General features: G+C 34.4%; 1 protein-coding gene across 3 annotated transcripts in view; it reads left to right on the top strand.

Annotated features, from left to right (window-relative positions):
* Positions 1 to 12,101, top strand: part of HPSE2 (heparanase 2 (inactive)) — a 768,592-nt gene that overhangs the window by 489,983 nt on the left and 266,508 nt on the right. For all 3 annotated transcript variants that reach the window (XM_046028031.1, XM_046028030.1, XM_046028029.1), the window contains one exon: positions 324 to 497. In XM_046028031.1, coding sequence (XP_045883987.1) covers positions 324 to 497 — 174 coding nt within the window. The remainder of the gene's footprint in view (positions 1 to 323; positions 498 to 12,101) is intronic.

The raw sequence follows: 12,101 nt of genomic DNA, 5'->3' as shown, positions 1-12,101 counted from the left end.
TGAGCTACTTTGTGATACCTTCCATTTTTAAATGCTAACAATTCCATTTTCTTGTTGTTGTTAACAAATAAAACATACTATGGACTAGACTTGGTTGCTAATTTGCAACCTGTTTCTAGAATTCTGTGTGCTGCTTTCTAAAATCACTTCAAAATATACCCTGAACCAAGAGGTAACATAATCCTTTTGAAGCCTCTCTGCATAATTCCTCGCAGGAATTAATTAGCAGGAAGCTCATAGAAAGGGTTTTTATAGTAGCGAATATTTTCCTTTTGTTGGAATGTTGATTTTAAAGTTACAACTCTTTTCCTGCTTCTTCCCAGCCAGGTCTCTAGACAAACTTTATAACTTTGCTGATTGCTCTGGACTCCACCTGATATTCGCTCTAAATGCACTGCGTCGTAATCCCAATAATTCCTGGAACAGTTCTAGTGCCCTGAGTCTGTTGAAGTACAGTGCCAGCAAAAAGTACAACATTTCTTGGGAACTGGGAAATGGTGAGTAAGGATGTTATTTCCTCTGAATTGACAAGATAAAACTTAAGTTGGCCTGGAGTATAGACTCAGTTAGACTATCTGTAGAGTACTAGCCCAGAAAACACTTTGGATATTTGGCCACTGAATTGACCTTCTAAGTAAGAAAAGACCAAATAGTGACATACAGTAGATTCAGTGAATCTGCACCTACTTGGAACTGAGGTATCATTTGCTGTGTTGTTTCACTTCATATTAAGGACAATGCAAGAAACAGTTGAAAGAATACTATTGGCCAAAAGATCTGAATAGACATTTCTCCAAAGAAAAATATAAAAGGCCAAAAAACACATGAAAAGATGTTCAACATCTTTAGCCATCAGGGAAAAGCAAATCAAAACCACAATAAGGGGGCGCCTGGGTGGCTCAGTGGTTTAGGCCACTGCCTTCCGCTCAGGTCATGATCTCAGGGTCCTGGGATCGAGTCCCGCATCGGTCTCTCTGCTCGGCAGGGAGCCTGCTTCCCTCTCACTCTCTCTGCTTACCTCTCTGCCTACTTGTGATCTCTCTCTGTCAAATAAATAAATAAAATCTTTAAAAAAAAAAAACCACAATAAGATAGTATTTCACATCCACTAGGATGCCCATGATAAAAAAAAAGGATAACAACTGTTGGCAGGGATGTGGCAAAATCAGAACCCTCATACACTGTGGGTGGGAATGTAAAACAGTGTAGCCACTTTGGAATACAGTCAGGCAGTTCCTCAAAAGTTAAATATAGAGTTCCAAATGACCTAGCAATTCTACTCCTAGATATATATTTAAGAGAAATGAAAATATATGTCCACAGAAAAACTTACACGTGGTAGCATTATTCATATGAACCAGAAAGTGGAAACAACCCAAATGTCCATCAACTGATAAATGGATAAATAAAATGTGGTATAGCCATATGATGGAATATTATTTGACCACAAAAAAGGAATGAAGCCCTGATACACACTACAACATGGATGAACCTTGAAAAGATTATGCTAAATGAAAAAATCCAGTCACATATTTATATAAAAGGTCCAAAATAGCTTAATCTAAAGAGACAGTAGATTAGTGGTTGCCTACAGCTAGGGGTGGCCGAGACGAGAGGTAACGGCTAAAGGGTCTGAGGTTTATTTTGGGGGTGAAAAAAATGTTCTAAAATTTGTTGTGGTGATGATTGCATAACTGTGTAAATATACTTAAAACCATTGAATTAAATACATTAATTTGGTGAATTATATGGATGTAAATTATATCTTGGTACTGCTGTTACCAAAAAAAAAGAAAGAAAGAAAGAAAAATACTGTGTCTTTTCTATTTTAAAGGACATACAATGCATATTTTCTGCCACCAGTTGGTGACAAAAACCTTTGAGTTACCTCCTTAGGAGCTTATTTGTAGTTGTTAAGAAATTTGTCATCCTATTTTTACATAGTATTTAGTTTTCATAGCAAGTCCAAATACTCTTCTATTTGGATCTTAAAGTGCTAAATGAAGAGCCCTTTAAGTATTTCTTCACTTCCTAGGTGACGAAATACATTGACAAAAGTAAAGAGAATTGGTAAAGACAGTAGTAAATGCTAGATCTATGTCAGGAACTTGGAGCATTTAAAAACATTTTTTTATTATAAAAAACTAAAAAATTTTTTGTATTATGTTCAGTTAGCCACTGTATAGTACATCATTAGTTTTTTTTTTTTTAAGATTTTATTTATTTATTTGACAGACAGTGATCACAAGTAGGCAGAGAGTCAGGCAGTGAGAGAGAGGAGGAAGCAGGCTCCACACAGAGCAGAGAGCCCGATGTGGGGTTCGATCCCAGGTCCCTGGGATCATGACCTGAGCTGAAGGCAGAGGCTTTAACCCACTGAGCCACCCAGGTGCCCCCATCATTAGTTTTTGATACAGTGTTCAGTGATTCATTAGTTAAGTATAACACCCAGTGCTCATCACAGCATATGCCCTCCTCAATACCCATCACCCTGTTACCCTCTCCCCCAACCCTCCTTCCTTCTGAAACCCCCAGTTTGTTTCTCAGGATCCATAGTCTCTCATGGTTCAATCTCTAATTTCTACCACTTTGGATTTCCCTCCCTTCCCCTATGGTCCTTCATGCTATTGCTTATGTCCCACATGAGTGAAGCCATATGATAATTGTCTTTCTCTGCTTGACTTACTTCACTTAACATAATCACCTCCAGTTCCATCCATGTCGATGCAAATGGTGGCTATTCATTGTTTCTGATGGCTGAATAATATTCCATTGTGTATATGTATCACATCTTCTTTACCCATCCATCTGCTGAAGGGCATCTCAGCTCCTTCCACAGTTTGGCTATTGTGGACATTGCTGCTATGAACATTGGGGTGCACGTGTCCCTTCTTTCTACTATGTCTGTATCTTTGGGGTATATATCCAGTAGTGCAATTGCTGGGTCTTAGAATAGCTTTATTCTTAACATCTTGAGGAAACTCTATACTGTTTTGCAGAGTGGCTGTACCAACTTGCTTCCCACCAACAGTTTAAGAGAGCTCCCCTTCCTCCACATCCTCACCAACATTTATTGTTTCCCGTTTTGTTAATTTTTGCCATTCTAACTGGTGTAAGGTGGTATCTCATTGTGATTTTGATTTGTATTTCCCTGATTGCTGGTGATGTTGAGCATTTTCTCATGTGTCTGTTAACCATTCGTATGTCTTTTATGGGGAAGTGTTCATGTCTTCTGCCCATTTTTGGACTGGGTTATTAGTTTTTTGAGTGTTGAGTTTGAGAAGTTCTTTTTTTTTTTTTTTTTTTTTTTTTTTTTTTTTAAAGATTTTATTTATTTATTTGACAGAGAGAGATCATAAGTAGGCAGAGAGGCAGACAGACAGAGTGAGAGGGAAGCAGGCTCACCGCTGAGCAGAGAGCCCGATGTGGGACTCGATCCCAGGACCCTGAGATCATGACCTGAGCCGAAGGCAGCAGCTTAAACCACTGAGCCACCCAGGCGCCCCAAGTTTGAGAAGTTCTTTATAGATCTTGCATATCAGCTCTTTATCTGTAATGGGATTTGCAAATATTTTCTCCCATTCTGTGAGCTGCCTCTTAGTTTTGTTGACCATTTCCTTTGCTGTGCAGAAACTTTTTATCTTGATGAAGTTCCAAACGTTCATTTTTATTTTTGTTTCACTTGCCTTTGGAAACATGTCTTGAAAGAAGTTACTGTGGCCAATGTTGAAGAGGTAACAATGTTGAAGAGGATTTTGATGGATTCCTATCTCACATTGAGGTCTTCCAACCATTTTGAGTTTATCTTTGTGTATGGTGTAAGGGAGTGGTCCAGTTTCATCCTTCTATATGTAGTGGTCCAATTTTCCCAGCACCACTTATTGAAGAGACTGTCTTTTATCCATTGGATATTTTTTCCTGATTTGTCAAAGATTAATTGACTATAGAGTTGAGGGTCCATTTCTGGAGTCTCTGTTTTGTTCCATTGGTCTATGTGTCTGTTTTTGTGCCAATACCATGCTGTCTTGGTGATAATAGCTTTGTAATACAGCTTGAAATCAGACAATGTGATGCATTTGGGACTTCTAACAGAAAAGGAGGTAATCTATTTTATTACCCCATGAGGGTTTTTTTAATGGTACTAAAACTTCTTAGTTTTCTTCACTTCCTTCAACTTTCATTCAACAAATATTTATTGACTTCCTAGTATTGTACCAAAGGTACAATATTTTGTAGAGATATAAAATATTTTTATATTTTGAGAGATATTAGAGTAAATAACAGATAAATAACCCTGCCTACATTCTAGTAGAGAAGATAGGTAAAAAATAAAATTTGAAAACAGTTCATCATTATGTTCTCTCATACATTTTTGCCCTTTAGTAATTCAAATTGAAGTATTCAACTTGACCCTATTCTTTTTGTGACAATGAATTAATGTACCCCTGCCTTTAGTCCCTCCTATCCTGCTCTCTTGCTTTCTCCTTTTCCCCTCTCTCACCTTCTTTCTCTCTCTTCCTTTCTCTTCATTTCACAATTCAGTTGTCAAATTTATATACTTAAACAAACATCTTGGAAGTCCAATTTTATTTTATTTTTTTATTTTTTTGGAAGTCCAATTTTAGAACATTTCCATCACTCCAAAAAGTTCCCTCATACGCATTTGCCATTAATCCCTGTAACCATACCCAGTCTCAGGAAATCTTAATCTGTTTCCCATCTATAGATTTGTCTTTTATGGACACTTTCTTTAATTGGATTATATAATAGTCTTTTGCATCTGACTTCTTTCACCTACCATGTTTTTGAAGTTTATCCATGTTGTAGTATATAAAGTAGCTCATTCCTTTTTATTGCTGAATAGTATTCCAGTGTATGGCTATATATCCCATTTTGCTTTTCCATTTACCAGATGATGGACATCTGGATTGTTTCTACTTTTGGGCTTTGATAAATAATACTGCTATAAACATTCACATATAAGTCTTTGTGTGGATATTTGCTTTTTTTTCTCCTAGGAAGATATCTAGGAGGGGAGTAGAGTTGCTAATTCATATGGTAAGTTTATGTTTATTTTTTAACAACTGCCAAATATTTTCCTAAGTAGCTCTACCATTTTACATTTTCACTAGAAATGTATAAGGATTCTAGTTTTTCTACATCTTTGGAAACACTTGTTAATGTCTGCTGATTATAATCATTATAGTGAGTTTGAAGTAGTATCTTGATATGGCTTTAATTAGTACTTCCTTAATGACAAATGATGTTGTGTGTCTTTTCATGTGCTTATCAGCCATTCTTACATCTTCTTTGGTGAAATGTCCACTCAAATCTTCTGCCCTTTTAATTGAGTTAACTTATTATTGAGTTATAAAAGTTTTAAATATATTCTGGATACAAGTTCTTTGTCAAATATATGATTTGCAAAGATTTTCTCCAGTCTATAACTTCTCTTTGCACTTTCTTTATGGCATCTTTTGAAGTACAGAGGCTTTAAATTTTGATAAAGTTCAATTTATCAGTTTTTCATTTTATGGATCACACTGTTGGTATCATTTCTTTGCTTAATTCTAAACCACAAAATTTTTTTTCTATATTTTCCTGTAAAAGTTTTATAGTTTTTGCTTTCACATTTGGGTATAAGATCCATTACAAATTAATTTTGAATATGTTATGAAGTTTGAGTCTAAATTCATCTTTTAGCATGTGGATATCAAGTTGTCTCAGCACTATTTAAAAGACTATACAATATTAAAAAAGACAACACAATATCCCTATTGTATTCTCTTAACACTTTTGTCAAAGTAAACCAAAATTGGATTTATCTCTGGACTCCTAATTCTGTGCCACTGATCAGTACGTCTGTCCTTATACTAGCTCTACCTTGTCTTGAGTATAATAGCTTTGTAATGAGTTTTGAAATTGGGAGATATAAATCCTCCAACTTTGTTCTTTTTTAAAATTGTTTTGGCTGTCCTAGGTGTTTGCATTTCCACACAGCATGTAATTTCCTCAACAAAACCTGCTGGAATTTTAATAGAGATAACATTGAATCTGTAGATCATTTGGGGGAGAATTGCCATCTTAAGAATATTAAGTCTTCCTGCCCACGAACATAGATTATCTCCCCATTTATTTAACTTTTAATTTCAACAATGTTTTGTAGTTTAGTGAACAAGTTTTGCACTTTTTTGATGAAATTTAATCTTAAGTATTTTTTCTTTTTCATGCAATTATGAATGGAATTATTTTATTAATTTCATTTATGTATTGTGCATTGCTGGTATTTAGAAATACAGTTAATTTCATATATTGATCTTTTATCCTTCAGACTAGCTGAACATGTTTTTTAGATCTTGTGTTTTTTCACCCCATGTGTGTGAGTTGTTTAAGGTTTTCTATAGACAGGATATATTATCTGAGAATAAAGATTGTTTTACTTCTTTCTATCCAATTTAGATATTTTTTATTTCTTTCCTGTCTGACTACACTGGCTAGAATCTCTAATACAAATGTTGAAGATAAGTGCAAGAGTACACATTCCTGCTTGTTCAGTCTTGGGGAGAAAACATTAAATATTTCACTACAATGTATGATGTTTTATCATTAAGCATTTAGTATTTCATCATTAAATATGTGGGTTTTTCTAGGATATTATTTATCAGATTGAAAAATTTCCCTTTTATTCATAGTTGTTGAGAATATTTATCAGGAGTGAGTGTTGGATTTTGTCAAATGCCTCTTTTTTTGCACCTTTTGAGGTGATACTGTGTTTTAGGTCAGTTTTACATTAGTTGGGTTTTTTATATTAAATCAGTCTTGCATTCCTGGTATATATCCCCCTTGGCCATTGTATTGTAATACTTCTTATATATTGCTGAATTCAATCTGTAACTATTTTTCTGGGAATTTTTGAATTTATATTTATGAGAAACATTCATCTTTAATTTTCTTTTCTTATGATATCTTTGTCTGACTTTGGTATCAGGGTAATATTGGCCTCATAAAATGAATTCAGAAGTGTTTCCTTTTCCTCCATTTTCTGGAAGAGTTTATGAAGGATTGGTCTTATTTTTTCCTCAAATATTTGATAGAATTCACCAATTAATCCATCGAGATCTGGGCTTTCTTCATGGAAATGTTATTAATGATTTACTCAAAGTCTTCTGTAGTTTTAAGCCTATACAGATTTTCTGTTTCTTTTTGGGTTGGTTTTAGTAATTTGTATCTTTCTTGAAAATCTTTCATTTTATGTAAGTTGTCTAAATTGATGGCTTATAGTTGTTCAAATTAGTCCCTTATCTTTTTAATTACTGTGAGGCCCTTAGTGTCATTCCTTCTTTCATTCCTAATTTTGGTAGTATGTGACTTCTCTCTCTTATTTCTTGGTCAGTCTAGATAATAGAATGTCCGTTGTGTTGATCTTTTCAAAGAACCAACTTTTTTTTTAAAATTTTTAATTTATTTATTTGACAGAGAGAGATCACAAGTAGGTGGAGAGGCAGGCAGAGAGAGAGGAGGAAGCAGGCTCCCCGCTGAGCAGAGAGCCCGATGCGGGGCTCGATCCCAGGACCCTGAGACCATGACCTGAGCTGAAGGCAGAGGCTTTAACCCACTGAGCCACCCAGGCGCCCCTCAAAGAACCAACTTTTGCTCTTATTGATTTTCTCTTATCTTTTTAATATCATTAATGTCTACTCTAATTTTTATTGTCTTGTTCCTTCTTGGTTTGGGTTTAGTTTTCTTTTTCTGCTTTCTTAAGATAGAAGTTTAGATTATTAATTTGAGATGATTCTTTTTTTCTCATATGGGAGTCTTTTTTCCTCCTAAACAACAAAAATTTATTTTCTCACTGTTCTGGAAGCCCAAAGTCCAGGATCAGCAAGTATAAGCGGATCTGGTTTCTTCTGAGGGTTCTCTTCTTGGTTTTCAGATGGCAAAATTTTCACTCTTTATTTCTCTAATTTTTTAAAACACTTTTTGGGAACAGTTTTAGGTTTACAGAAAATTTGAAAGAAAGGTAGACATTTTTAATAATTGGTGGACCTACAATAATACATCGTAATCACCCTAAGTCTGTAGTTTACATTATGGTTCACTTTAGTGTGAATATACTGTGGATTTGGACAAATGTGCAATGATATAGATCCAGCACTATGGTGTTATAAAAGTGTTTTTACTGTCCTAAAAATCCTCTGTGATCCATCTGTTTATCCCTCCTTCCTGTCCCTAAACTTTGCCAACTGTTACTCTTTCACTCTGTCCCTAATTTTGTTTTTCCTAGAATGTCAAATAGTTGGTATTATACAGTATGTAGCCTTTTCAGATTAGCTTCTTTCACTTACTGTTATACATTTAAGGTTCTTCCATACCTTCTCAGGGTTTGTTACCTCATTTCTTTTTAGTGCTGAATAATATTCCATTGTGTAGATGTACCACAGTTCATTTATCCACTCATCTACTGAAGGACATCTTCATTCTTCCAAGTTGTGGCAATTATGAATACAGGTGCTGTAAATTCATGTGTAGTCAAAAGTGAGGACATAAGATTTTAGCTCCTTTGCATAAATAACAGGGAGTACAATTGCTGCATCATATAGTAAGAATATGTTTTGTTTTGTGAGAAACCACCAAATTCTTCCAAAGTGACCATATCATTTTTCATTCCTGCCAGCAATGAATGAGCATTCCTCTTGCCCCACATTCTACTTAGGTGCTGCCAGTGTTAACAAATTTTGGCCATTCAAATAGGCATGTAGTGGTCTTTAGTTGTTGTTTTTTTTTTTTTTTTTTTTTAAGATTTAAAAAATTTTTTTTTTACTTGAGAGAGAGAGTAAGTGAGAGAGAAAGAGCAGGAGCAGAGGGGGATGCATAGAGGGAGAAACAGACTCTACTGAGCTGAGAGCCCAACGTGGTACTTGATCCCAGGACCCAGGGATCATGATCTGAGCTGAAGGCAGATGCCCAAACAGCCACCCAGGCATCCTTAATTGTTGTTTTAATTTGCATTTTCCTGATAACATATGTGGAACATCTCATTTTTTTTAATCTTTTCATATTTTTATTTACCATCTGTGTATCTCCTTTGGTGAGGTATCTACTGAAATCTTTGTCCCATTTTTAAATCAGGTTGCTTGTTTCTAAATTTTAAGGGTTCTTTGTATATTTTGGGTAACAGTTGTTTATCAGATATATCTTTTGCAAGTATTTTCTCCCAGTTTGTGGCTTGTCTTCTCAGTCTCATAATATTGTCTTTTGCACAGGAAATGTTTTTAATTTTAATGAAGTCCAGTTCATCAATTATTTCTTTCATGGATTGTGCCTTTGGTGTCATCCCATATGTTTTTACACATTATATGTTATTTTAATTTCATTAAAAATATTTTCTAATTCCCCTTGTGATTTCTTCTTTGACTCATGGATTATTTGTTTTACTTCCAAATTATTTATAGATTCTCAAATTTCTTTCTGTTGAATTCTCTTAATTCTGTTGTAGTCAGGGCACATACATTATACATTATATAATTTAATCCTTTTAAATAGATGAGACTTGTTTTATGTCTTACCATATGGTGTGTCCTGAAGGACATTCTATATGCACTAAAAAAAAGTAATGAATATTCTACTGTTGTTGGGTGGAGTGTTGAATAGATATCAATCAGGTCAAGTTGGCTGATAGTGTTTTTCATGTTTTCTATATCAATGCTAATTTTCTGTCTAGTTGCTCTATTAGTTACTGAGAATGTGGTATTGAAGTCTCCAATTATTGCTGGATTTTCTATTTTTCTCTTTAATTATGCTTCAGATATTCTGTTGTTGGTATGTCTGTATTTATAGTTGTTATATCTCCCCAAAAATTGTCCCTTTATCATTATAAAATGCCCTGCATTATCCTAGTAACATTGTTGTCTTAAACATTGTTGCCTTAAAAAGTCTATTTTATCTGGTATTAGTATAGCCATTCCAACTCTCTTATGGCTACATGTTTCAATAGCATATCTTCTTCATCCTTTGCTTTCAACCTATTTGTGTCTTTTATTTTAAAGTTTGTCTCTTTAGTTGTATCTTAGATTTGTATTCAACTTGAAATTTTCTGCTTTTAATTGGAGTGTTCAGTCCATTTACATTTAATGTAATTGTTGATATGGTTGAATTTATATTTGGTGTTTTCTTGGTGTTTTCCATTTGGTGTTTTCCATCTTGGTGTTTTCCATTTATTTCATTTTTTTGTTCCTGTTTCTCCTGTACTACCTTCTTATTCAGAGAAGATAGTGTCTAAAATATTACTTTAATTTCTTTGTTTTAGTTTTGTTTTTTATTTTCATAGTAGTTTCTTATTGTAATACATCAGAACTCATTACAATCTACTTTAGAATAATACTAACTTAATTCCAGGTAACTACAGAAACTTTGCTCTGACAAAACTCAACTTCCCCCTCCTTTGTGCCTTTATTATTCTAAATATTATGTTTTAATGTATCATAAGCCCAATAACACAGTTTTATAATTTGTTTTATGTAACTGTTATTTAGTTAAGAAAAGAGTAATAGATACTTTCAACTGTCTTTTATATTTACCTATGCAATTGCTATTACTGGTATTCTCTATTCCTTTGTGTCATTTTTAGTCACCATCTGGTGTCATTTCCTTTCAATCTGAAAGTGTCCATTTCTCATTTCTTGAAGGGCAGATTTTCTCACATCAAATTCTGTCCTTTGTTTTTCTGGTTAAGGTTTAAATTGTGCTTTCAGTTTTGAAGGATAGATTGCTACATATAGAATTCTTGGCTGACATTTTTTTTTTAATTTAGCATTTTGAGTATGTCATCCTACAGTCTTCTACCCTCCATTATTTCTGGTAAAAATTCAGCTGATAATTTTCTTGTGTTCCTCTATATGTGAAAAGTCATTTTAGTTCCAAGATTTCCATTTGAAAACTTTTTTATAAACTCTGTCTCTTCAATCATACTTTCCTTTAATTTTATATTATTCCTGTTAGTTCTTTGAACATCTTTACAATAGTAGTTTTTAATTCCTTGCCCATGAAGTCTAACATTTGGGTCCCTTAGGAGATAGTTTAATATGTTTATAAAAAAAAAAATTGGAGGGGGAGGTGAACCATAAGAGACTATGGACTCTGAAAAACAACCTGAGGGTTTTGAAGGGTCAGGGGTGAGAGGTTGGGGGAACAGGTGGTGGGTAATAGGGAGGGCATGTTTTGCATGGAGCACTGGGTGTTGTGCAAAAACAATGAATACTGTTACGCTGAAAAAATAAATTAATTTTAAAAAAAGGAGATAGTTTCTATTGACTGCTTTTTTACTTGTTTATGGATCACACTATCTTATTTCTTTTCATGCTGTGATTTTTGTTCTTGTTGAAAACTATACATTCTAACTAATATGTTGGAACAACTCTGGATTCTGAATCCTCCATCCCAGAAGTTGTTTCGTTGTTTCTTTTATGTTTGTTTAGCAATTTGCATGGAATAACTCTGTAAAGTCTGTCTCTCTTGCATTCTGTAGCTGCTGATGTATCTTAAGTTTTTCTATTTTTTAAAATCATTTCTTAAGGCCAGCTTTCTAAAGGTTGTCCCTGAGTCAGCATAGTTTAATGGTGAGACAATGTTTGATTAGAGGTTGTGCTTACCTTGCACCAGTAAGGCTTCCATCTTTTGCAAATAGATCTATGTCTGAGTTGGAGAACATATTCCAAATTCAAGCAGTTTCTAATTCTCACCGGCTTCTCCTTTCTGGCATGCCTTCTCATGTCTCCTTTATAAATGTGCTGTTTCACAATCATCTGCAAGTACATGAATAGTTAGTGCCCTCTCCAGTCTCTCCAGAGCATACACAGCCTTCCAGACTACAAGGGTTATGCATTTAAATTACAGAACTGCAATAGTGAGGCTGTCCATCTGAGACTGCAGTAACTGAGTTACTTATATTTAATTAGTGGGTCTGGTCACATGCAGAGATGTGTTCCTGCATGTGCTGGACATTTTACATTGAGGAAACCATGTAGAATATGGTGAAGGGAGTAACATTAACTCCAGATAAACTATTTTTAAGTCAGGAGACACAGTGGTAAAAGCAATATCAG

The sequence above is a fragment of the Meles meles genome, chromosome 13, assembly GCF_922984935.1.
Source record: "Meles meles chromosome 13, mMelMel3.1 paternal haplotype, whole genome shotgun sequence".
NCBI classification, from domain to species: domain Eukaryota; kingdom Metazoa; phylum Chordata; class Mammalia; order Carnivora; family Mustelidae; genus Meles; species Meles meles.
The sequence above is the reverse complement of the archived record's forward strand: the minus strand, read 5'-3'. Positions and strand labels throughout refer to the sequence as shown.